The sequence below is a fragment of the Syngnathoides biaculeatus genome, chromosome 4 (genome assembly GCF_019802595.1).
Source record: "Syngnathoides biaculeatus isolate LvHL_M chromosome 4, ASM1980259v1, whole genome shotgun sequence".
Taxonomy (NCBI): Eukaryota; Metazoa; Chordata; class Actinopteri; order Syngnathiformes; family Syngnathidae; genus Syngnathoides; species Syngnathoides biaculeatus.
The window spans coordinates 2,142,190-2,169,717 of NC_084643.1; the positions used below are offsets into that span (position 1 = coordinate 2,142,190).

At 44.8% G+C, this 27,528-nt stretch overlaps 1 protein-coding gene and 1 pseudogene across 9 annotated transcripts in view; both read right to left on the reverse strand.

Moving 5' to 3' along the window:
• The window catches only part of pbx3b (pre-B-cell leukemia homeobox 3b), a 66,025-nt gene that overhangs the window by 9,950 nt on the left and 28,547 nt on the right, over positions 1-27,528 (reverse strand). For 5 of the 9 annotated variants that reach the window (XM_061817261.1, XM_061817260.1, XM_061817258.1 and 2 more), the window contains exons 3-5: positions 5,640-5,881; positions 3,127-3,317; positions 1,436-1,571 (exon numbers count right to left, since the gene is read on the reverse strand). In XM_061817261.1, the coding sequence (XP_061673245.1) occupies positions 1,436-1,571; positions 3,127-3,317; positions 5,640-5,881 (569 nt within the window). Of the gene's footprint in view, positions 1-702; positions 733-1,435; positions 1,572-3,126; positions 3,318-5,639; positions 5,882-27,528 lie in introns of all 9 variants that reach the window. The other 4 variants (XM_061817257.1, XM_061817254.1, XM_061817253.1 and 1 more) reach the window with 1 other exon arrangement.
• Positions 17,179-17,297, reverse strand: LOC133500087 (5S ribosomal RNA; annotated as a pseudogene).

A 27,528-nucleotide genomic window follows, 5' to 3' on the forward strand; every position in this document is an offset into this window, starting at 1 on the left:
CGTGAGGGATAACACACTTAGGGTGAGCCTCGCATTTTTGCTACTCACTTAAAATGAGCTAAAGCATTAAGAATAAGTCAATAATAACGTCTGCCGTGGCCTGTGTTTGTCGAGGAGTGCGCCACTAATGGGGCCCGATGAGTTCAAGTGAATTTTTAAAGGCACTCTAATTTCTTGCAAGGACTTTGATTTGTTCTCATGGGGACGGGGTACAGTGGCCCGCTTAGCAAGGCGCTTGGAAAACGAAGGCGAGCTCCACCGGCGCCCCCTTTCTTTAAGTGTTGTCGCGTGATCGTGCGTGGGGTGGGGGGTGGGGGAGGTAAAGAGAACAAAAGGTGGATATTCAAATCACCACACATCCTGTTGATGCCAAATAACAAACAAACAATAGTAAAATGCAAAATAGAGCATGTGACACATACTGGAGTCTGGACACACAAAATATGATGAACAAATTAGTGTGCTTGTAAAATATGAGCTGACCAAAAATATTTCAGGGTGGGATGTGAATTGTACTATTTAGAAAATAAAAAATATCAAAACGTATATTCCATCTGATTACTGGAATTCATAATAGCATTAGCAATGACCTAGTTGTGTGAGAGGGGAGGGGGTTCTGTGCAGTGGAGTGGCTATTACATACATAAACAAAAGAGGTAACAAAGAAATGAAAACAGTGGATCAGGAGAAGTTATGACATACCTGAGATACTGTGATGGTGCTTCCCACCCCCTGAAGGCAAAAAAGAATGGGCTTTTACAGTATCTGACTCTTCATGGCTACACTCAATACACCCCTTAACACTCCCCCTCCCCACACAGAACAAAACACTGCAGATGAATCGTTATGTTATAGATTCACGTCTCTCTGATGTTGCGCCTCACGAGGACGAGCACAGAGCAATATTACGTGTTTTGTGGGAAGCGTCTGGATAGTAGTTAGCAGGAAATAACGGGAGCGTGCTAAGTAATCATTTTGAGAGGCTTCGGTATGCGGGATATTGCCTTCAGGTTTACACCCCCAAAAAAGAGGCCTGCTTTAAAAAAAAGGGTTTTATTTTCAAGCGCAACAGTGGGAATCTTATATTTTCAGAAATTGATGATTCCGTCCTCAGTTTCGTGACCCGAGTGAGTGACAGGCGAGAAGGATGGGAATGAGTGTCGCGGGGGAGGCGGACGGCGGGGCAGCCCGGCGTCGGGGGCCGTTGAGGAAGGACAGCATAGTGCTTTGATTGAGGCCAAGATGATGGTCCTCCCCTCTCCGTGGCCCTGCTCACGCTGCCTTGACTGAAGCATCATTAGGCAGTCACAATGTCACGCTTAGCTGAGGACGCTGTGTCTTGGCGCTGTAACCCGTGGTAAGGGTCCCCCCTAGGCTTCCCCCTTTTCCCCAGCCTGATTAGCCACCGGCTACTGGTAGGATGCGCGCTACCCACCTGGGAAACTGTGATGCTGCACTTCTTGGCCAGCTCCTCTTTGGCCTCCTCGCTTGGGTAAGGGTTGCTGAGGTGCGAGTAGAAGTACTCGTTCAAAATTTCTGTCGCCTGCTTGCTGAAGTTTCTCCTTTTCCGCCTGAGTGGGGAGCAAAACGAGAGAAAGGCCGGGGCGAGCCTATTAGCGGGACCGGCATTAACTTACCCGTTTGGACCGCACAAATTGCACAATCAATCTCACACATAAATGGCGAAAATGATGAGGAATGGCCTCTGAGGGCCCGAGGAGCAAAATACCGCACCGTGTCCTGCCGCGAGTCTCGTCATGACAAAGAAGACTGGCTTCTGACCAACACGCTGACGAGCAAACAAACGCACGCACAAGCACATACAGTGTTTAATTTGGTCTGTTGGTCTCCGATTTCTAGTCCAAGCGTGTAATGCGCAGGGTTTAGTGCCGTGGATGGGTGGGCTTCGCCACGGAGCGTAGAGCCCAGTCGGAGTGCATTTCGGCACATTATAGAAATCACGGCATGCACAGTTGAGCATTGTTCCTTAAGTGCCACAGCCCCGGGGATCTCCGGCAGAAACAAGCAAACTCTAACTAGATCTGGGTCCGCTTCCCTCCCAAGGGCACTACTTATCACGTTCTTGAGCATTTGCTTATTTGTTGCTTATTTGTTTACTGCGCTTTACCCGGGCAGCAAATGTGCTTCCGCTCGGCCTGCTTGGCCCAAACTTGTGTTGCTCCTCGCAAAATTGCATATTTCCACTCTTTGACGTCCTCGGTTCAGTCTATTTGCAGGTGCGAGTATGGAGGAATCTCATCATGCGTGGAACGTCGGCATGTTTACAAGAATGCATTGCTGGCATTAAAAAAAAAAAAAAAAATGATTTGGAATAAAAGTAATGCATACCAAATTGGTAGAAACATTTTTGGAAACTGAGAAAATGTATATTAAATCAGTCAAATTGAAGTTTTGGGCGGCACGGTGGCTCAGTTGGGAAAGCGCCGGGCTCACAGTTCTGAGGTCCCGGCTTCAATCCCGGACCCGCCTGTGTGGAGTTTGCATGTTCTCCCCCGTGCCTGCGTGGGTTTCCTCCAGGCGCTCCGGTTTCCTCCCACATCCCAAAAATATTCAACATTAATTGGACACTCTAAATTGCCCCTAGGTGTGATTGTGAGTGCGGCTGTTTGTCTCGATATGGCCTGCGATTGGGGGGCAACCAGTTCAGGGTGTAACCCTGCCCTCCTACCACTTGACAGCTGGGATAGGCTCCAGCACTGAGGATAAGCCTTGAAGAAAATGGATGGATGAAATTGAAGTTTTGCGTTTGCTTTAACATTTGCATGTGAACGCTCAAGAGACAATATCACATTTCTGGATTGATAATAAGATAATCAAACAAATAGACAATAAATGCCCTTCTGGAAGGAAGACTGTGAATAATTCTATCTTTTTTTTTCTTTTTACTTTTGAGCATTATTCTCGGTCATGCTTTTTACAACCCAGAATGTTCTGAATTGTTTTTGGGTGCGAGACTGCAGAACGCTTCGGCACTATGCATTTCTTTTCTGTATAGTAGTTCAGTTAAAATAAAAAGTAATGTACAAAAACATCTTGAAAAAAAGATCTTGCCCACTGGGTTTGGCCATATGGGTGGCAATACGCTCGCGAATAACATGCACTGACCTGGCATCAAGGAATCTGGAGCGCAGGATCATGACAGCTTCGCAGGTGCTCTGTTTCAGCTGCATTTGGATGGAGCTGAACTTCCGGTGGATGATTCCCACCATGCGCTCGATCTCCTTGGGCGAGATGGGCCGCGTACGAGATTGTTCTCGCAGCAGGTTCATCACGTGGGTGGTGAATTCGTTACACGCCTGTCGAATATAAATGCGGACAAAAGGAAAATAATCAGATTTGTACACATCACGCTCGTGAGCGCATTGGAAGGCCCAAAAGCCATTTGAATGCTCCTCGACAACTGCGCACATTTTTCATATAGGTTCATTTGATGCAAGCTGGTCTCGTTAAAAGCGTCGACCGAGTACGGTGTTTATATATTACTTTCACATCATAGGTGAAGTCATGTATGAATATAAATGCCAATTTGCAATTTGGCTTTGGCCTAATGCAGAGTGAATTTAAACAGCTTTCCGTTAAATCAGTACTTCATACATGATTAATTAGAATAAGCCATTTATGTAGTGCACACTTTAGCTCATTACTCTGAGTAAAATTCGTTAAGTATTTACATTAAGATAATTAAAACCTGGAAATACCCCTAAGAAAGATGCATTCAGTCTCGGCAAAGTGGTGCATGCCCCTTTAAACCCACCTCCACCACTTAACAAGAGTAAATTATGTCTAATTTACCTCTCTGGCTGGATGAAGCATTACTGCCACAGCATCTATTTTTATTTTTATTTTTTAAGCTTAATGTTTCTGTGTTTAATGAAAGTATCAAAGCGCCAGTTGAGCTAATCATACTTTAAGTCCACAAAGTTCACTTACTGTTACACATACAGTCACACATTTTCTTTTTCTGAAAAAAGTTACTGTTTTACTTGCAAATTAATTTTGCAATACATTAAGTCAAGATAGTGAAAGGCAAACGTGCAGCACTCGAATCCAGAGCATGTGTGTCAGCCACTTGGTCAAGGAAAGTGATTGGCAATTAACTAATTTGTCAACAAACTAGCTTGGGTGCGAATGTGCAACAGGTCGGCCATCTGTGAGAGCTAGCTACGGCAAAAACGGGAGGACAAAAAAGATACTCTACATAGGGAGCGTGATATGCGAAAAGGTCCGTTTAGCAATTGGGTAGGATTAATGTTCAGGTTAGGATTAGGGTTCGCGTGATGGTTATGTTTAGGGTTAGGGATAGGTGCTACTTTCGTGTTTTGTCCTAGTGTGGTTGCTGTAGTTAGTTGCTTACGTGCGTCACAGATCATGGAGGTAAGACAAAGACTGCCTTGACAGTCTTCGTGCTCTGAGGCAGGGATGCTAGTATTTAATTTGTTATACAATCGAATAAACTTATCAGATATGGAACTTCATGGACCTCATACACAGAAGGTAAAGGCCTTTCTGACATAGTTGCAAGTTTAATCTATTTGCTAATTGAAGTTTTTTTGTCTTTTGAATGGAAGTTCGAGAACTAATTAATATTTTGGGCGAACTTCATACAAGTTCATTTCTGCCTGATGAACGTAATCGAGAAAACGTTCTTTCTGGTGTCTGTGAAAGTTTTCCAAGCAAAACTTCATTTTCTTTCAAAAGGGGCAGGGTTTAGCGAGGGACTTCCAGGGCAAAACCTGTCAGAGCATATTGTCAACGAAAATTCATATGTCGTGGGATGAATACTGTATTTGGCAACCCATTCCATTAATGTTTACAAGCGTGAGGTGCATTCACGGGTATTCCTTAAAGGGGAGAGGATGTATTCTATGTTGATAAAATGTGTGCGTTGGGGGGATGGGTGGGTGTTGTATCAGAAATAATCATAATCATAATATGGAGTTCATTTTGTTTTGAAAATATAACACCCGATAAAAAATTTTGTTAATATGGACAGGCAGAGCTGTGAGAAATGCAAAGTTGTTGACATCTTTTTGCCATCTTTCCTGTCATAATGTGCTGTGTATTTTTCTTTTCACATGGACAAAAGTCCTGTTTTGTTTTAATTCCTCATTAAATAAAATCCCCTTCAAGCAACATGTTTTTTCATATTTTTGAGATTGTAGGATGAAAGCTGCAGCTGGCTACTGGCGTGGACTGAATGGGTGGGAAAAAAAAAATCGGGAAATGAAGTGTCACTATTTTGAGGATAATGGCCCGTCAGTATTGGAAAAAAAAAATAAGAAAAAAAAATCTATGAAGTTGTTCATTTTTGGGACTGTGAACTCAGTTAAAAATGTGGAATTATGAGCTATGAACTGAACTAGTTCATTTTTGGAATTGCAAACAACTTTGAAATAGTTTGCATCAAAAAAGAACTTTTCCAATACTACATAGTGTATTTTGTATTCTGGAAAAAAAAAATTGCAAGCACTTTTTCCCTAAATGTAGAAAGGCCTAAACTCCCTGACATGTATGAATCGGCTTATCTCGAGAAGATCCATTGTGTCCCCACAACAGCCCAAACCATGATCTTGATGTCGAAGAGATCCTAACCTCGAGAGAACGGAGACGCTGGTTACCTGTTCGTATTTCTCCAACTCGGTGTGGTAGATCTGTCTGATCTGGGTGAGCTTGGCTCTGTAGTCGGAATGTTCAATGGAATTGTCAGCTGCCCCGCCTGAGGCAGCCGCCGCAGCTGCGGCGGCGGCAGATCCGCCACCCTTTTCTGGTCCCGCCACGCCCTCTGCCAGCAGCATGTTGTCTAAACGCATGAGCTGGGGGTCCGGCGGGTCCTCCTCCTGGGCCCCCCGGATGCTGAGACCTGCAGCCGAACATGGACGTGCAAGAGAGAAGGACTCAGGTGAAGCCGTGTGCTGACATTCGCATACAGCAACAGACATTTATTTACATACCCTACTGAGTTGTGGCCTTTAGGCGTAGCTAAATAATGTTACCAAAATATGGGAAACATGTCTATTTGTATGAGGAATTAGAGTTCTACCCGAAGTAGCCTACATTTGCTGTGATAAACATTTTTTTTTTCATGTATAGGCTCATGTATTGGAAAAATAGCAATATACGTACATTCAGACATGGAGTACATTTGCACTTGAACCCTGATTAAACCTGACAGAGCTGTTGAGAACAATTAAAAGTATTACGTCTCCAAAGTCTGCCCCGGTGTGATGTTTACCCCGCAGGTAAGGACTCAGCATTTTCGAAGAATGCGGCGTGTCGCTGTCGCCTATGTCTAAGCCCGTTCTTTTATTTACACACGGCTGTGCACACTGCGTACGGTGAGCTTGACATGACAGCAACATCCATAAACTGACAAATGCTCAATTGTGAAGTGGCACTTCTACTTTGTGAAGCGATCCTAAACAGAAAGGTAGATCTACGGTGTCTCTCTTTTGACACAGTGAATTTCAGGAGCTCTGCTTTATACCTACTTGGGTTTTTTTTCCGACTTGTTCTGTGTTTGTTATCAATATATGAATGTGTAGCCCTGATTTGTATAGCATTGTTCTCCGAGGAGCACAATTGAGAGCCCAATAAATGTTTTGTGAAGTCATCATTCATTAATTCTGCTCACGCAATCAGCCCCTGCTGTTCTCTGTCCCGGCAGTCTGTCAGTAAGTTGTAATCACCCGGTAGATAGCGTGCGTGCACACCTGGACGCGTTGGCAATGCAGCTTGAATTCCAGCCTTTGTGGTATTAAAACAAAACAGACAAAACTAGCCTCGGTTGATCAAAAGTGGCTCAGCGGTGACTAAGTTCTGATTGGCAGAGTTGCTTCTCATCTAATAATTCCTCTCACAAGTCAAGGATTTTGAACAGCTCATTACAGCGACATTAAGATCCGACTGGCCTCCGGATTCTAATGGAGAAGATTAGTTGCGTCAACTAGCAGGGAAGGCTTAAACTGACCTTCTGCATCGCTCACGGGAATCAGCACTTAGAAAACTCGAGTTATAATTTCCCTCTTTTCAATAACCTAATAAGAAAACAAATGCAACGCACCATCTGTACCCACTCCACCGTCGATTCCGTGTTGTGTCGAGCCGCAATGTCAGCGAGAAACAAATTTGCCTCTATTCATGGATTGGCCCGGCTTTGAGTCTTTGAGGTGTAATGGTGTGAGAGGAGTGGATGAATGTGCTTATTTGTGCTGGAGACATTGAGATGCTGGACAAGACTCCATCAGGCTCGCGCAGCCAACTCAACCATGTGGACAATATGCCGCTTGCTCCACTAAACCCCCCGTCCACATCATACAGCATCTGCGCAACTCTCACACAATGAATGGGGGGGGGGGGGGTTCCAGGTTATGCACACACAAATGAAGATGATTCAAATGTTGATGTATTTCAGCGTGCTCTAAAAGCTGGCGGTTGGTCCGCCATCACGGTTCATATTTTCCTAATCCAGTGTTCACTCGCCCTGAGATTCAAGTCAAGCAGGGAAGGCTTTACTTTTCCTCTGTGCTCGTGAGAAGCTAGGCGCGTTTTTCACGTCAGGTGTATTAAATATAACTCTGGGACGCGGTGTACATTTCCATGGCAAACCCAGTTGTCACGTTTACTCCACTCACGCTGTGTCCGGCGGAAATGCAGCTGAGGGAATTTACTGGGCTTTTCAACCAAATGGACATAAATCACTAGTTTCATTCAAACTAAATAATCACAGACCGTAAATGGCCTACTTGTCTTTCACCGTGTATTACCACAAAGTTGGAGGGCGCAATAACGTGGCCATTCACAGCGAAGGAAAACAAAGACCGACGTTAGTAAGTGACATGTAATCCTGTTAGGCCGCTGACACACGGAGTGGCCGTGACATTTTTATCATACGTGTCCATTTCTATTTCGGAAATCAGCGGGATAAAAACGATTACGCCGCTCCCCTGCGAAAGCGACGACCCCGCAGGAGTCCGCGAGGTGTGTTTGAGCCACAATCGGTTACGGCAGGTCGTTCATAACACGCGCGTTTGAAAGGCTGATGTGTCTGACTTCCATATAACCACAGAAACTTCCCAAAAATATGGGGAAGAAATAGCAAAAAATGGAAGCGTAACAAGAGCGTAATGTGCCTCAGTTTCCGCTTCTTTGTTGGGAAGCTTAAATTTGCAGAATCCCTGTCTCAACTCAGCATCATCACCCGGCTCCCTCCAAATAGACTCCAGCCAGATAATATCTTTAATTTGCTGTGCGGTTGACAAATCTCTATAGAAACTTGCAAAGCCATGGGCACATTTTGAAATGCCGCATGCCGGCACAAATCTTTAGCCCATTTTTCGTCTGACGATATGGGTGTTAAAACAAGTTTGGGCACCCGTGTTAATCCACCTCCGCAGTCAAAGCGGGATTTATCTCCATGCGAGGGAACGAACGTGCACGAGCCTTGTCACCTTGGCGCGCCTCGTTTACTCTTGTGACGCCGGAATGAAAAAAAATCCATAGCTGTTCTGGTTACTTCACACAACTCCAATGATACGAGCCTCTTTTAATTACCAGAACTCGCTTGATGATGTTAAAAGAAAAGAGAGCCGAGATCAGCCTCATTTGTCACTCAAACAATAACGCTGGTGTATTTCTCTACAGTGGATGAGACAAAATGAGAATCTATAATAATCCATCTCTATCAGTTAGGGAGGTTCTTTGTTTTTTACAAATTTCACTGTTGGATCCAAGTAAGTGAGGCATTTGCTAGACAAATACAATGCAACATTTTAATCCCATATAACAAATTTGGGTGCGCGTCTGTTGTCTCGTCCATCACTCCCTGCTTGGATCACTGACTGATCCGCGGTTTGCCTCGGGCCGCTTTCCTTTACCTCCCACTTCCTCGTCCGTTGTTCTGTGGGCTCAGACGACCTTTGCCCCGCTACTTGTTTACTCTCATCACTGAAGTGCGAGCAGGAGAGCCATAAAGGCAGAGCCCCGCCGGGTTAATGCGGCCGGCTCGGGAGGGAAGGGGCAGCGTCGGGGTCCTGCACCTCATTCTGCACCGTCAAACAGCAGACAACATATGTGGAAAATATACTGCTGCATGCAGATTTGGTGCAAAAGACCAATTTCAGCAGCCTGTGACGTTTGCAACGTAGGACATCCCTCCAAATTCCAAGTAACTCGAACCTCCTCCTGCTCTGCTCCTCGCCCGTGCCTTCGGTGCACGCCTCCGGCCGCATATCGGCACCCCGTTCATCTAATTGCATCGATCCACAAAGGTCTCCCAAAGCTAACCAGTCGAAACAGAATTTATTTTCTGTCAATATCTGCAAAGGTCATCTCTTTTTAAGGTGCACAGTCGACAGCACGAGCTGGGAGGCGCCTGGTTGGAGGAAGAGGAAGAGGAAGGAGGGGGAACCCGTGGCATCTCGCCTATAACTGGGTTTCATCCAAGGTGAGCTTTAACTCCAGGTTGGCAGTCAGGATCCAAGGCTTCTAATCCACCGTGTTATTAAAACCCGCTGCCAAAGCAACACACTCGAGAACACAGAGAGCTTACAGTATTTATTTCACAAAGGGGCCAGTGTCACCACTGCTGCGTTCCGCGTCTCCTTTGACTTCACGTCATCTTCTTTGTCGGGGCGGCTGGATCAGTGACTTTCGGCTCCAGAAGCTGGGAGCGGGATCAAATTACCACTGGAAATCTTTTGTTCTGACAAATGAAACATAAGGATTCGCTTTCACTGATGTTCTGAAAGGACTCTTTTTTTTTTTTTTTTTTTTTTTCCCGTAAACCTTGGCCTACATCTACATGGCACAAAGAAACCGAGAGACTGCCTGCGGGCTCTCTATTGCATGTACAGTAATTAACATTCCATTAACACATTAATACACATTAACTATTCCCAATGTTAATGGCAGAGTAATTACCATACCTGATACCAAAGTAGGGAGGCGAAAGCACATTAGCAATTTTGAGTGTCACTGTCTCGGGTAAGTGAGCGACAATGCATATATTTCAAAATTGCTCATAAAACCTTTGTCTAAAAATCATACTACTATGTGTTCATGTTCAATGTGTTCATGCCAGTCATATTTCCTTGAAACTACGACGGCTAAGAAATGTTTCCCATTTGAAGAACTTTCTTACACTTCGTACAAGATCTTGTGGTATTATTTTTTTTTTTATGAATGAGAGTTACCAGACCAAGAAGACACTAATATGGGATGATTGACAATCTTTGATCCGCACGATCTCAAACACGTTTGATGGGTATTCCATGTCTTCGTGGACCTTACAGACCTATCTAGACCGATGTCAAAAAACTCTTGCAAAGCACAAAAATTAAGATTCATTTACAACCAAATAACATTCCGCTAATGTGGCATGATAAGAGATATGTCCCAATACTATTTAACGTATATACAATTGAGCGCAGCTTTCGAAAGGTAAATCTTGTCATCCTAACAAAAGAACATTTAGAAATTGATGGCTAAAATTTGCAAGCTGCCTAGTTGCAGAGTCAAATGATTGAGGGAAGTATATGCGACCCAAAGAGGGGAATCCCTGTCTAAAATGATGATGTATTTTCCACCACAGTGAGTGATAAGCTAATCAGCCATGCTGACAGTGAAACGTTCGAGCCGCTCAGTGCCAGAGCTGGGTCACGACTTCCCCCATCACGCAACCGCAGTACACAGAAAACAGGCAGCGAATGGGCTAGCGGTGGGCTGAGCTCGGAGGACGACTGACAAAAAAGTGGTCATAAAAGATGATCCGTGTCAGGTCAGGTAGCCTTGATGATAATCCCGGCCTTTAACCATCCAACAAATGTCTGGCGGAGTCGCGGAGGGTGGGGAAATTTGACGCTCGTGACATCCTCGTAAAGACGGGGGAAGGCTGTGGTGGGCACAGCATGGGGAACAACAGCGCAAAGTTATATCTTGAAGACATTTTGCCAAGCACACTCAAATTAATCACTGTCCTGCGCTGGCACTGACATTTGTGTGAGGTGACACCCGACATGACAAAGGAGGATGGCGGAGGCCTGCCCAAACAAGAGCCACTGTCACTCTCAGTGATTCGGTGGAAGTGTGTATGTGTGTTTACTGTTTCTGGACATGTGATTTTTGTCTCCAGCTCTCGAAGACTCGATGTGGGCAAACGGCCAAGTGGTACAGTGACGGCTGACCGGGCCCGATGGTGGCGGGCGCGTGCGGCGGTCGGGGGACCGTGGCCAAGCGAGTGCGCTGGACCTTTGCTACAGATCACAAAACGGACTGACCCTACACGACTACGACACGGAGGCTCAACACGAAGCTCCGCTTGTCACATGAATGAGCTGGAATCACAGACTTTCTTGTCGAGCCAAAGTGGAAGGAAGTGCATGAATATTTCTGTCAGGCATTTGAGCGCAACAGTTAAGCGCTAGACGGTCAGACATCTCATATGACAATATTTCATTTCATTACGCTCTTATGTATTTTCTAGCTTTTAGATAGCTTTCTTGTCTGTTGTATATTTAATGTATTGATGGTCTTGAGCTGCTCGCCTCAATTTTCGGCAAAGGTAGACTGATTTGTTATTCAGACCCCAAGCAAATAATGCAAATGTGGCACTGAAAGCCACTTATGAAATACCCCACGGCAACTAATCAGTCCTCCTCTTGTTGCAGCCTTTCTGCAGCTTCCTAATTAGAGGATGGAGATTGAAAGAAACCAGGTCACACAGCAGGTCTTGTACACACAGATAACCGTGCAAGATTTGGAAGAAAAACTTTGTCCAGACGCTAAGCCAACCCCGTAATTAATGATTCTAAATGCTAGAGGTAGAGAAAAACAATCATTTTAAAGGTGCTGCATTTTATGCAAAGCATTTTGTCCGCGGTCCATGTTTCATTTTTTGCGTGCTCGTGTTGGCACGTCTGCGTGTGAAGGCTACATGGCCGCGTAAACAAAGAAACGGCATTGGTAGCATACAGCCAACCATGATCCACTGCCAGAGAGATTATTCTTTGCAGCGGCATTCCTGCAAGAGAGTTGACAGTCCATCATTTAGATTTTGCAGTGTATTCACGAAAAGGCTGCATTGCCTGAAGCAGAAGGAGCTGCTCTTTCCCCCAGTGTCTTTTGTAGGAACGAATTCAGCTCTAAATTGTAAAGCCTGAATCCTTTGCTAGGCACGCTGGCGTGTTAAGGACTCTGCTGTGAGGCAACTGAGGTTACGAAGCAGCCCGATTTCTCAGGGAGAACTGCTAAAGCTGACGAAAACACATCTTGTGTCTCGGTGTGCGCGCACCTTCACAACAGCCTTGTTTCTGGAATCATCCAGAGCCTGATGTTGCAGGTTACAAGTAGGTCTGCAGAGTGCAGCGCAAGGAGTGGGTGGGCAGATCAGGTCCGGGCCAACAACAGCTTGTGACAGAAGCAGGCCAAAGAGGATGCTGAGACACGCACAGACTTAACAGGCAGCCGGCCTGCCATCCACTCTTTTTCAGCTCGCCTTAAACTCAACACATCACTTCACATCCTTTGCGACCGTCGCACTGATGGACAAAATACAGTTTCATATTACGCTAAGAAAGAAGTAGAAGAAGATTCAAAGCAAACAAATACGAAGAAGCTCTTCTCGTTTAGATAGCTGAAGCAAAAGCTTTTAAATACCAAACAAACGACTGCTATAACCAACCAAAATAATAAACACTTACATAAACCTAAGCCTCTCATATGGTGCCACTTAAAACCAACCATTACTGTATTATATTTGGAATAGGCAGAAGAAACTTTGACCCAGATATTGAATCAGATTGCATTTGACTGCGTGTGAAGTATTTGTATTTGTGCCTCATAAACACGAACCCCAGAGCAGCAAATATGCAGGCTGGAGGTGTGGCCGTGAGCTGTGACTTGCTCGCGCCGTTATCCGACTCGAACCGTGCAGTCCCTTCACGTCACCCTTGTCATCTGGAGCTACCCAATCCCCCTCTGCATCAAATCCCCCTGCTTGGACTTCAGTGGAGCAGAGATGAGGCGCCGCTGAAGCAACACAACAGCTCCCGTTGCGTCGCCACACGAGGCGAAGGAGGGGCTGGAGCCGGGAGCCTGTGCCCATAATTACAATAATTAACAGTTGCAGATTTAATTGGAAGGGAAGGCATTAACAGGGCGAACACCGTGGACGTGCAAGCAGGGGGGAACCTCTGCTGCAAGACGCCTTTGTCTTCCCGGGCACCTAATGGCGCTTTTGAGTGCGGTCGGCAAGTGCTGACACGACACAACGCAACCTAGTGGAGGGTTCAGATGGCGGGGCTTGTCAGGACTCACATTGGCGCTAGATAATTAGGTGACAGGTTAATGAGAACGCCAGCTCTCGATGCCATTTGGTTACTGTATGTCGCCAGTTAACGACTTTGTTTTTATGTTTTGATTGTTCGCGTGAGTGGAAAACAATTATTCGCCGCACGCCTGAGTTGCGTTTGACTGGAATACGGTAAGAAACTTGAACCAGTTTGTTCTATGGTGTCAGATGTGTCGCACAGTTGCAGATTGAACTCGAGGTCGAACAAAACTGAAAGCCGTCATTGGGAACCGATTCCAATAATAATCCATCCATCCATTTTCTGAGCCACTTATCCTCACGAAGATCGCGAGTACTGGAGCCAATCCCAGTTGTCATCGGCCGGGAGGCAGGGTACACCCCGAACTAGTTGCCAGCCAATTGCAGGGCACAAGGAGACAGACAATAGTCACACACACAATCACAACTCAGGGCAATCTAGTCTCCAGCGAATGCATGTTTTTGTGATCTGGGAGGAAACCACAGTGCCCGTAGAAAAGCCACACAGGCACGGAGAGAACATGCAAACTCCACACGGGGGTAGCGTGATTTGAACCCCGGTCCTCAGAACTGTGAGGCTAACCAGCTACAACGGCCACCTCCAATAATAATGTGCATTTTCGAGAAACAAAATGGACTTCTTTTGAAATAAGAGGAAATCCTGGATCCAGCTCACCTTTTTAATGGGGTCTTATCCCCATCTTGTGCCATTTAGGTTTAGTAGATTTTGTGTATTCCTTATACCTATTACTCAAATGGTGGTAAAAGAAAATTTACTCATAGAAGGTTTTGAGGAAAAAGACTGAATGAAAACATTTGATCATTGTCTTTAAGTACATAGCTCTAATTCCAAGAAATCTGGATAAGATTTTTGGGGTAATGTTGAATTTCCAAGTATTGCATTGATTGTCCTCACAAAGGGTTAACCCCGTAACGGAGGTAACAAAATCCAATCTCAGTGGTGCTCATGGTGATCACACCGCATGACCTTTTCAGAGTGTATTGGCTCATGTCAAGCTCTGAAGATGTCAAGATGGAGGTCAGGACTGGGATATGGTGACCATGAAAATACACCAGCAAAAGGAAATCAAACAATGTGGCCCTAAGTGTTCGGTTAATTCAGCATATTATGTTTCATATATTTTTTTTTTTTTTTTGTGAAATTCCATCCCCCAGAAAGGAAAAATAGGCTGTGCATTCTTTGGAGGGGATTTATTGGCAATGAATCCACTGAGAGGTCTTCAGACATCCTCCCAAGCGCTCAAACACCTATTTTTGGAGGGCGCTGTACTTTGCCTGCGGTGGCCAATTAAAGCGCTATACGATAAATGGGCAGTCGCAACTTTGATGTCCATCTTTTTAATAAGCTTTGGTTAAGAAGATGTCTCCGTGAAAGGGTTCAATATCTTCAGAGTGTGAAAGAAAAGAGGTTTATTCTCAAATGAAATGCCATGTAAATACCGCTGGAGGTTTAGGCCGGGTGGAGGATCACAGCGTTGGCCGGGACTCGTGCGTCGACATTCATTATCTCCGACTGCAGTTGTGCAGATTAGTCAGCGAATGATAATTTTTAGAGCCTCGTGAAATCAAAGATTTATACTACTGAATCAGCTTCAGCGCACACAGAGAAGAAGTGTTCTTGTTTTGTCACTGTAGTTAAAAAAAAAAAAAAATCCCATTTTATATAGCAGTGAAAACCAAACTGCTGCTGTTTATGTTCAAAGTTAAATCTGGGAAGCTGTTTAATTACATGCTAAAAAAAAAAAAAAAATCTGTCAAGGCACGGCAGTAACAATCGTAGTGTAACAATATCTAGACCGGTGCATGCGGCAATAAAGTGCACGAGTGTGTATGAACGCAGAAGAGGTAGAAGTGGAGCATACAGTATATTTCAACGGGCCAACGGAAGTGCTGCTTTATAAGTGAGTGTAACTCAGTCAGGAATAATGTAAATGTCTGGAGAGTCTTAAGAGCGAGCAGGCCCGTTTAAAAGCACCCTGTTTCAGCCTAGTAAAACAAGTCAATAAATACAGCGGCGCAGCCGCCGCTGTCTCGTGCTCGCCGCTGAATGAAAACAGAGGTGAACCGCTTATTTTCACTCCGGCACCGCAACTTGACAGCGGCATTAATGCGCGCTCATACATTCTGACCACCGCTCGTCACAAGCTATATCTGTCAGCATTACACTCAAGTGCATTTCGGATGCAAAACAAGCGCACCCCGGAAGGGGTATTTATGGCTCCTCGCGGTCAGCCGCCGAACGCGTCACACGACGACGCCTCTGATGTTTACACCGGAGCCTTCTCGCTCGCTCTCTTCATCGGTTTGTCTTTTTTGTTGTTGTTGATTCCCACGAGCGTAACAAACGCAGATGGATTACGCAGCGAGCCTCGGCAGGCCGGCAGTTAGCAGCTTCTCCCTGCCCGCACTCCAAATGGGAAGCCGATGACACAGACTGAGGCTAAATGGAAACACCATTAGGAAGGCAAACACTTCACCGTGATAACTTGTACCTGATTACCACGGGAAAGCGCAGGCTCGCTTCCCCTTTTTTTTTTTTTTTTTTTCTTTTTCTTCTGTGTCAACACTTTGGGAAAGCAAATATTTCACAGACTACGCTCACTGGTCTTTAATCCATATGCTGCATTCTGTTTGACACCACAGACTCTGCATGGGTTGGTGGACTAGGAAGAGCTACTCGTCTCCATGCTTGGGATCTGTATTACACAATGAATACATAGAGGTCACACACCATATCGCGCCGGGGCCAGCGCCAATCCTTTATTAAATTACCTGAGCTATCTTATATTCTGTCAGCGCGTTGATAGCAGGGTTATCTTTTTCATTTATGCGGCGGATTTTCAGGGGATTATGCATTAAAGATTAAGGGTGTGTACCCCCGACACCTCGGCGCAACAAAATTCGATATGTGAGCAAATACGCGGCGGATGTGCGTGAAGAAAGGGAGGCAGTAGAAAACAAATCTTCGGCAGCCGGAGCAGGACGGGGGTTTATTCTCATCAGACAATACAAGCTGTGACTACACAGAATGTTTCGCACCTAAAATACTGTGGTAAGCAATACAAATCCCTCGGACAAAATGAAATGTATTAAACATGTGGATTTCATAAATCTCCCTTCGCTCTGTCTGGGTCAGAGGTATATTCAGCGTGGAGCTCGGCAAGCACATTGTTACTCGCAGTTGCGAGTGCTCCGAGTGGCTTCGAAATGAATCCCAGCAAAAAGCTGCATGCCCGTGGATCCTCACGGTAACGCAATTCAAATCATTTACCTCGGCTACTTTAAAGGAGTATTACAGCAGCGCGGCGACTTAAAGGTCTGCTGTTGAAAGATAACAGCTGGAATACTGAACCAGATAGGCAAGAGGAGCTCAGAAATTGAAATACACTTCTAAAGGTTACAGATTCTGTGTGCATTATTTCTGCAGGCTCACATTCTACACCGCGAACACTGGCGAGAAATGCAGTCGATAGATTATTTAAGTCATGAGGGAATGATGTTAAACAGCCATTCGGGATTCTTTTAACCTTGAGTGGCACACAAAATGTAGAGACAGCCAAAGGCGAGTAGGGGTGCCCACAACTGGCAAGGTGGCTCAATGTCCTGTGGCGGGCAAAACACCCCAAGAGAGCCACAAATCCTATCAAAAGAAACATAACATCCTCTCGTCAATGACTTCTTCTTCGTTTCCTTTCGGCTTGTCCCGTTGGGGGTCCCCACAGCGTGTCAGATCAGATGAAGTCATATTTGTTTGGTTTTTACGCCGTATGCCCTGCCTGACGCAACACCTCTGTATTCTAGCCGGGGAGAGAAGCTTACAGCACCTGGTATTCCCAGGCGGTCTCCCATCCAAGTACTAACCAGGGACAAACCCGCGTAGCTTCCGAGTTCTGACGAGATCAGGCGTTCTCAGGGTAGCATGGCCATAAGCTCTCTCTTCAATAACAACAATGTTTATTTGAACTGAAATCATCAATTTGTTCCTGCCGTAGTTTCTTATCTGATTTTGCGACTGCTTACCGAAAAGAAGTGCTCGTTAAAGAACAGAAGAGCTCAGAATTCCATCTTGTGAGCAACAACAGTGGACACAATTCTAATTTGTGTCTTTTATGGTGCGTTTAACTTCATGTTAGGTCCCGGTGAAACAAACGCCGTTGCGATTGCCATACGGGTGAGGTTCGCTTGTTCAAATGTCAATCCACAAAACCACTCCGCTGTGGTTTGCTTCACTTCAGCCCAAATGCGGAAGCCGCACGGGCCAAAGAGGTGACCAGCTGGGAAGAAGGGATGAGGAAAGGTGGCGGACGGTTTAGCACATTAAAGGCAAATCCTTTCTTGGGAGCTCATGTTGGCGCTGAAGCTCAACAAATAGCGGAATGCGGCCTACAACGTCTCAGCCACTTTAGTGGCGTTGTATAATTCAATCATTACGGTGACAGCTAACAATTACTCCATCATCACGTTAAGACAGATTTAAAAGTCGTCAAATGAAATATTAAAAAGGGGCTGCAGGCTGTGTGGAATTTTTAGAGGAATAACGGATCGGTGATGAAATGAGGCACCTATATGCATATTTAATGCCATAGGGAACAAATGCATATATTATTCCTCGAGGCCACCTACTTTGTAATAAGGAATGGCGAGTATATAGATGTGGTAATGCAGCCCAGTGGAAATATGAAAGAGAAATTGGTTTTACATAATGATGTCAAAAGGAATATGGCTCTGCATGGTCATGCGGAACAAAGATAAGATTCTCTTTCTCAGCCAGAGAATATTGTGCTAATGGCTTCTTCATTTCCTTAAAGCACGAAGAAGCCAGCTTTATGCGAACCTCGGATGAGCTTCTATTGAATTTATCTTTCAATAGCAGACAAGATCTGTTGAAAACGCTCGCGTGGTGCGGCATGCTGAATGTAAAAGCTTTGTCATGTGTTGAAATAAAGAGAAAGTGACAAGTGACAGTAATGTTATCACATTTTCGACACAAGGAGGTTTGAAGTGGAGAACAAAGCCACCAAAGGCAAAGCGAGACGGTTAAATCTCTATAAGGAACAGAAAGAAAAGAGGGCGCAGTTCACGCAGCCGGCATCCCCCCGCTGTAAACAATCGCTGATCAATACGCACATAAAAGGCTCATTCCGGCAAAGACTTACAAGTACATTTCATACATGTTCGCTAACAAAACCAAAGCGCACTCCTCAGAGGATTTTCCTGAACGGAAGTGCAGCTTTTGAATTCCGCGTTTGAATACCACGTGTATTTTCCGGCGCACAGCGGCAATCCAGAACCGGCACTAAGCGTCATTGTCTCAGAAGCTCCCGTTCTAAATGGCTCAGCCTCCACCATCTGCAGGCGTTCCCAGACACTGCCATAATGATGCATGACTAAGTGCAGTTAAAGTGTTGCAGTCTGTTGGCGAAAAGCAGTCAAGCACCTTGCTATAGTGTCACTACAGATAAACCACACAACTGAAGGTTGACAATGGATAAAAGGCAGTGACAGGCCAGCTGATGTGTGTTTGTGCATTCGCGTGTGTGTGTGCGCGCGCGAGCCCGGAAACCAACGGCACAGCACATTTGGAAGTTGCACTTAACGAGCATGTGAAACGGGGTTGGGCACGCTGAAATGAAACGCTTTGCTAAAGTCTGTTAAAAGTGGGACACTGTTTCAAAGTTATTCCCTCTGCCAAAGAGCGGCCATTGCGCCGCACTCTTCTGGTTTTAAGGCACGTCGCAAATTCAGCTAACGGTTGCTCGACGGAAGCAGAAACGTCTTTAGCTTGCCTTCCCGGTGCGTCCCCCAACATATTTACACGCCTTAAAGGGCCAATGTCATGAAATGCATGATTTGTAGTATGTTATTAATGAAAAAACAGCAGCCGACAGTGACTCATGCGTTTTTTCACCACAAAACATGATTTTGACACATACATCTCCCGATTAAATCCCTCTCGATGGATTTGTTTTCGAGAAGAATCAGAAAGTGACTCTCAAGTGGACTCGTTTTTTTCTATTAGTTTTACCTCCGGGAAGGTAGCTCGTTGTTCCTTCGTGTTAGCCAAAATTCCGGCTCGTTGCATTGGTGGACATTGCTCGAACACTCGGGAGGAGGGATTTACCCTTCATAAGTTTGCAAGAGACCCGGTTCATCGTGAAAAATGGATTGCACGGGTGCAAAGGACAAGAGCTTCGTGGGTTCCGGTTGACAGGTAGGTGTGTATACAGCTAGTAAAAAAAAAAATAATAGTTTGGGGGGACCACGTAATCCGTCTGTCATAATGTAACAAAATCTCTGCGTACGTATGAGAGGGGTGCTAATTATCTCGATGTGTGCGTCGGAAGGCTTCCGCGTCAGGTTCCCCAGCGAAGGCTGCCGCGTCGTGCCTCACGGACGAGCACGGCTTTGCCCAGCCTGGCTCATACATACATACTGTCTGGGAGTCTGTTGTTAGAAGTGATCCACATATCATCTAAATATGGCTCGAAAATATAGAGTAATATTGCTCCGGACACTTCACTTCCGTATCTGAAGGGGCACGTCACATGGTAGGGTCCATAGCGTGTTTTCAATGGCGAATGTCCGGGGTGACGTCACGGACAGGAGATGCGGCCAATACGGTGACCACTTGGATGTTGAATGACACTTCCGCAACTTTGCGCATGGATGAGGTGCTCTCCACTCATATTTATTTTTTCGTGAAGACATTAAAGTGAGTAATGTTATCTGTATTTTGCATTTGACTATCTATTTTAGAATGTTTATAGAGATGACACTTGACCTTTAAACTGGGAGGGACCTCAGTAGTAAGAGTAGACCTAGTACAGGGAAGAATAACAAACTACTTTGGATCAAGACCATTCTTAGATCTTCACGGGTATTGGCATGCATACCCTGCATTTCAACATACATTTTTTGAAATTCTTTGCGCGGTCCTCACCTCAAGCCTCCATAAACATTATGGAAATCACTTTTTGCTTGCTTTGCAAATGCAAACCAAACGGCATTTTTAGTTTGCTAATTTGGGAATGATTCATTCTTTAGCGACATCCACAAAGCTGCTCTCGGACCAGTTTCTTACGTGTGGTCCTCAACATTCCTCATCGTAGATAATCAGCATGGACTGCAGTTGAATAAATATTCAATATAATGTACTCCATTTGACACAGTCTTTAGCGTCAAAACGCGCCACAGACTTTGTTGCCACTTCTGCTTTCATGTAAATGGTCTGGAATGTTATTTTCTAAAGACTGCATTTTAAAGAGAAAAATCTCAAATTCTGCCACTGCATCTTGTCACAAAGCCTTTTCTTTACTTCGCCCGCCCCCATCGCACCCGCTCGGTGCTGCTGCAGCCGCAAAACTGCATAATTGATGCAAATACTGTCACATGTGTCAAGAGTGGAGAATCTTCTGGTTTACTTGTGTGGAACATTTTATCGAAGGACATTAAGTGGAGAAAGCGGCTTCATGCCAGGGGTGGAAAATCATCTTGTCAGCGGTCTCATTCACGCAGCCTACAGGATTGTTTCATCAAGGTGATTGAGAACAAAAAACATTTCAACCTATGCGCCGAATAACTTTGCATCCCTTTCATTTGACAAACATGATCTTCCCCCATCTGAACGTTCCATCTCAACTATTTTCTTTAATTTGGTTCTATTTGCTATACATTCCAAAGCCAAAGAGAAGAAGAATTTTTGGTACTGACAATAAGGAGGACTGACGGGCCGGCTGCTGTGGAGATTGGGCTGAAGCCGCAGGATTCATTTACAATGGCAATACATGAAGAGTTATGTAGAATTGTAACATTCCTAGCCCCCATTTAATGAACCATTTTCACTAATGTCGAATTTTACACTCTCCGACGGTAATAAAACACACCGGCAGCTGCGCCGTTTCCGTCTATTTTGAGCTTTGTCTGAAACAATGGCGCATAACAGAGCAGGCGGGCGTGCGCGTCTTCTCCGCGCAGGCAGACGGGCAGAAGCACTTGTCTGCTGTCCTTTACCCCCCCCCCCCCCACCGCCTCCCTCCTCCCTCCTTCTCCGTCCGTCCTCTCCCTGTCCTCTTTTTTGAGCTCCAATCTGTGCTGCAGATTAACTGACTTGATCCGGCAAACATCTGAAGAATTCTAGCCCCACAAAAGGGGTCAGACAAAGGCCAGGGGAAGCCTCGCAGGTCCTCCTCCATTAGCGGATCCATACATTTGTCACCGGGGGGGGACAAAGCAAAGAAGGTGTCGCCTCACCTCTGCGTGCGTGATCAACGTCAACGCTAAAATATGTCTACAAGTAATGCCAATTATTTGCTTTACAGTGTACAAGTGCAATCTCTTAAAGGAAAAAAAAAGTCAGTCTTTGGCAAACTATTTTTGAAAGTTTAGCGAGAGCTGCAATACTTAAGCCAAGTGCTGACTGTCTCTTTGTTTACATGTCTCTTGATATAGACTACAGAAAAAAAAAAAAAGCACCCAGAATTTTCCAGGCGATAGCATTCACAAAGAATCTGGGGGCCGCGAGAAAAACATTTCAACTGTAATAAGCCTCCACCACGAGAGCCTGAAACATTTCAGAGGGCTCCTTTGAAGCTCACTGTGTTGACTGTTCATTTACGGCCTGTGCTTGGAAAGCTTAAGCGCCACATCGCTATAACATCCTAGTGCATGCGCATTAATAATTAATTGTCAGCGCGAGTAAACACCAGTGTAAATATAAGAATGCTCCAATCAACACAAACTCTGCGACGAGCAACTTCAAACTATTTCAGAGGGATGCATGCCATGTATAAATTCGGTTGTAGCGTGCATGAAATGGTGTTGTTTTCCTTTTTTTTTTTTTTTTTTTTTCTTTTGACATAAACACGGGATTTAAGCGGGCAGCGTCATCTCTCACGCCGCACACATCCATGGTTAGCGGGACCTGCTCAAGAGGAAATTTGGAGATGTTGCTCTTGTGTAGTTACCCTTTAGCTCGCAGGCAACACGCTGCGAGTTTACGACTAACGCAGGCTCATTTATATTACTTACGGTGAGCGATTGTATTCGCCGGGCCTGCGGAACGCGCTGACCTTGTCATCGCGGCAGCATCCGGCCCCCGCTGGTGTTCAGGTGGCAAACGGCTCTCTGCTCGAGTTATTCATAAAGTAAAAAATAAGGGGCTCTGAGCGTGACAGCAGAACCGTCGCTCACTCCGTGTCTGAGCAAGCGGCACAGCGTGCCCTTTGACCTCTGGTTAAAATGTTTCATGACGTGTCACCATAAAAACTTCAAATCTGCTTTTTCAAAAGCCAGCTTGTTGTTGATCAGAAAAACAATGAGCGATACATTTATGGATATAACAACAGTAATAGGCGGCATGGTGGATCAGCTGGTAAAGCGTTGGCTTCACAGTTCTGAGGTCCCGGGTTCAATCCCTGACCCGCCGGTGTGGAGTTTGTATGTTCTCCCCGTGCCTGCATGGGTTTCCTCTGGGCACTCCGGTTTCCTCCCACATCCCAAAAAACATGCAACATTAATTGGACACTCTAAATTGCCCCTAGGTGTGATTGTGAGTGCGAATGTTGTCTCTCTCCATGTGCCCTGCGATTGACTCGCAACCAGTTCAGGGTGTACCTTTTTGAGGCTGAGGGCTACTTCGTGAGCACCGATCCTATGAAGGGCTACGTGACTCGTTTGTGGCAAACTTCAGACTCAGTTCATTACACTTACATAAAATATTTTCATTTTAATGTATTGTAGTAAATGACATTCCAGGTATTTAAAAATTTTAATTCACGTAAGCAAGCCAGATTCTGAATTTAAAGCACAAATAATTGTAACAATTTGTAGCCTATGGTATTTTTAGAACATACATCGCGGGCACCTTAAATGGTCCTCACGGGCTACCATTCGCCCGCTGGCACCACGTTGTTGACCCCTGCTCTAAATTGTCCCTAGGTGTGATTGTAAGTGCAGCTGTTTATCTCCGTGTGCCCTGCAATTGGCTAGCATTTAGTTCAGGGTGTACCCCACCTCCTGCCCGTTGACAGCTGGGATAGGCTCCAGCGCTCTGCGCGACCCTCGTGAGGATAAGCAGCAAAGAAAATGGATGGATGGATGAACAAGAGTAATAATAATACAATGCACACACTTATCCTATTCACACAGCCGTCCGTGCATCAGCAATAATTTAGCTTGTTTTTGTGGAGGATGTGGATTTGAACTGCCGTTTAGAATTCCAGGGAAGGTGAAGGCCTTTTTTTTTCCCTTTCCTTCCTATAAATCCTCATTATTTCTAATAGCACTTGTGAAAGCTAAAGAGTTGAGCAGAGCATGTTCTCTTTATACTGCAGTCACTAACAGACATGGCCAAGCACGATGGGTTAATGTAATATCACAGTTGGATGCCTCCTCAACTCACTTACATTCCCCTGTTCTCGCCACGGCCATTCTGTGGGAGGGGAGGGGAGGGGAGGGGGGAAGTGCATCGTATGGAAGGTGCTATAAGTGAATGCAATCGCTTTATGTGTAATCTTGTCACAATATTAGGTACGCCTCCGCAATCAAATATCTTGCAGTAGAACTTTATGAAAGATGTTGCTTTTACGAGATACAGTAGTCCTTATTATCAGAGCTGGATTCATTTTTCAAAACAGTATCGTTGTGGTGCAGCACGGTGTGTCAGCTGGCCTCACAGTTCTGAGGACCCGGGTTCGATCCCAGACCCGCCTGTGTGGAGTTTGCATGTTCTCCCCGTGCTTGTGTGGGTTTTCTCCGGGCACTCGGGTTTCCTCCCACATCCCAAAAACATGCAACATGAATTGCACACTCTAAATTGCCCCTAGGTGTGATCGTGAGTCTGGCTGTTTGTCTTTATGTGCCCTGCGATTAGCTGGAAACAAGTTCAGGGTGTACCCCGCCTCCTCCCCGTTGACAGCTGGGATAGGCTCCGGCGCTCCCCGCGACCCCCATGAGGATAAGCTCATTGATGGATGGATGGATGGATGTACATTGTTTTGGTTGGTGTTTGCTGTGGAGTAAAATTGTCCCGCGTCATTATGTGTTCATATGTTGTCCCGCTATTCCTAATCAACATTTTGAATGGAAAGTTAAGCATAAACAAATGAAACCAAAACTGAGCAACTATATTTCTGGATTGTGCAGGTGCGCCGAATGTGGTGGCCGTGACTTAATCGTACCAGGAAGATTTCGCACAAACTTTTTCAGGAGCTCTAGAAAGTTCACAGCTGCGATAGCCATAGTTCCATTTCGTCAAGACCCAAAAGTGGGGTCTAAGAATAGAAGTATGACTGTAAAAAGTCCGTGGTTCATCTACTGAGACTGGCATATCAATTACGAACGTGAATAAGAGTGTAATTGAAAGCAACAGGAGCAGAAAGAAATGGAAATTCATCAAGGCAAGCATGGAGAAGCGCAAATGAGCTCCGAGCGAGACACGGAGAGCCTCTTTCCCATTGTTCTTCTTCTTCTTCTTCTCATTCTTTCCCTTACAGACACACCTAATCTCTACGGCCATTAGCAAACAATGAAATCAGCGAGCAAACAACTCTCCGACTATAGTTTCCTTGAATAATTCTAAAGAGGCTAATTGTTTTATTGGAGGTACACATATAAATATCTCCCGGAACGCCCCCCACCCCCCACCCCCACCCTTCCAGGCACAGCAGATTCATAAAGTTAGCGTTAAAAACACATCGGGTGTTAAAGAGTGCAGCCGCGGGGACTCAATAAACAGCGGAACGAGATTTATAAAAGAGGGAAAAGCAGAGCTGGATGCGTAACATGAAGCAATTACTGGGCGCTCATCAGTCACAACCCCTTGAATTGGATCACCTGAACATTTAGGGGCGCAGAAGAAGTTTAAGTGGTGATAAGGTTGGAGGTCAGACTCGTGTGACTTCTTATCAGTGGCCTTTATTGGGTCTGTTTTGCTTTGTTTTGTTTTTTCCTGATGCCTCCCCAGGCCAGTCAGCACAACAGTACCGCAGGTCCACTGTCACTAAATGCATTCCCCGGTTCTCCCCTTCCCAGACACGGGCTTCTCCAGCTGCAGCCTAATTTCCTGTGACTTGCCTAATTACTGTAATTAAGGATTAATTGCCATTAATTATTCACACATAAGCTCATCGCAAATCATGGGGTAAATGTCTTATGAAAGCTGCCATACAAGCCGTGTATAAACACACTAGCATCCGCCGGGCTGCCGGATCGATCACTCAGCCCTGCACGACAAATATCCACGGCGCGTTCCCAAGTTGTCCCCCTCTTTCATGGTTTTCTTGGTGATAGTGCGACCATTTCGGAGACCCTCTCAAGTATAGTTTAATTTCCCTGGCATGACACGGCCTGCTGCAAAGTGATTGGTTCCTGCATCGCGGGATGTAACGGGATGGACATTTTGCATGAAATAAAAACAAAGACGCTTGTTATGGGTGTGTTCAGGGCGAGGGCTGCGCCCTACGGGGAGGATTTCGGGTGGCTTAGCGTAAGTGGGAAACATTATTACAACAACATTATTGGGACGAATGTTCATGGGCGTTTTGAAAGCATTTTAATGCTCAATATACTGTTTGCCGGACGAGTTTTTACAAGTTCATGAGTGGGTCATGCTGGTAAATACATGCTGCACCAGCATGGGGTGAAACACATTTTACATGGAGACAGTCGGATAACAAGAATTCAGACCTTGAGTCAGTGCAGGCAGAATTTTGCCCTGATCAGCGCTATCGCTGCCATTTAATTCACTGAGCTAAGCAAGTCCTTGTTTTATACGTTTGTTAGATTAATGAGCAGAGCAATATTTTATTTTATTGCTGTGAACTTAGATCATGTTTGCTTTATCGGTATTAACTTGAGATCGGAGTCCGAGTTATTACAGTTGCGTTTCAGTCCTTGAGTTTGAAGTGTCAGATATGTCCTCCAATTCGATGTGTTCTCTTTCCACCATTTACATAATTTTATTTTCAAACTCAGCTCTTGAAGTATCATATTTGTTGTAAAGTATTACATTGTTCAGCCTGGAGGCAAGTGTCACCTTTCACCAAAAAATAAGTTCTGGTACGAGAAATGTACTGAATTGGTAATGGGCCGCCTCATGCGCAGCCCGTGGACATGTGAGGGCCTGCCGTCGTTAAGCGGGTGAAACTTGCACCCCCACATGCAGTTCCTACTCCAGCATGCGATGCATCATTGCATCGCTGATGTCTAATTCCATATTTGGCTTCCATATTTGTTTCTAATTTTTTCTTTTTTTTTTTTTTACTTTCTGCTCTCGATCGCTCTTCCCTTTCCCAGACATTCAAAGTTCACGCCATCTTGCACATTTTTAGGCAGCCTGAAAGTATTTTATGTCGTCGGCATCTGCGTTTAGATGTGAATTTTAAAAGTTGGAATCATAATTTTTGTGTCGGAAAATGAGATCCAAAAATGGATGGTGACTAACTTTTTAAAGTCATTCTAGTCCGACAGCATTATACATTGAACCAATGGGGTTACTATATAAATATTTCAAATAAAACAGCATTATTAATAGTAATAAGAGTAATGTATGTATATTATAGTATGATGTAGTAAATCTGAATAAAACAACATATGTAATAATAATTATCTATATTATATATTACATGAAAAGACCGCATCTCTGAAAATATGCCAATCATATGCAGAGTGGGTGAAAACCAACTATTGCAAGTGAAACTGCTGATAGAAAATTATTCGTATCAGTGAAGTCATGATTTTTTTTTAATCGACAAGAGCAATGCAGATTTCTATTTGTCTTATTTCCCATTTTCTTATGATTATGTTTCGTTTTTTTTTTTTTTTTTTTCGGATAGTCACTCACTTGACTGTTGTTTTTTCATTGTCGATGCCTCCGCTGCTACTGTTAAAATCTGAAGATTAACATTCATTTCTCAATGCAACAAAGAACATCGTTGCTCTCGGTAAAACTGAACTGTAATAGGAAAATGGATTTCATTTGCAATTTTTAATGCCAAGTTGCTTTTCACCAATCCTATATATGATGAGATATTATATTGGACTGTCTTAAAAATGCACGTGGATGATTTGCAGACGACTTGAGAGTCGGGCGAACGACCTGTTATAAGGAAACGAATGCTGCTATTTTGATCTGTTTTTAAAGCCCTATTGATTGATTAGTTATT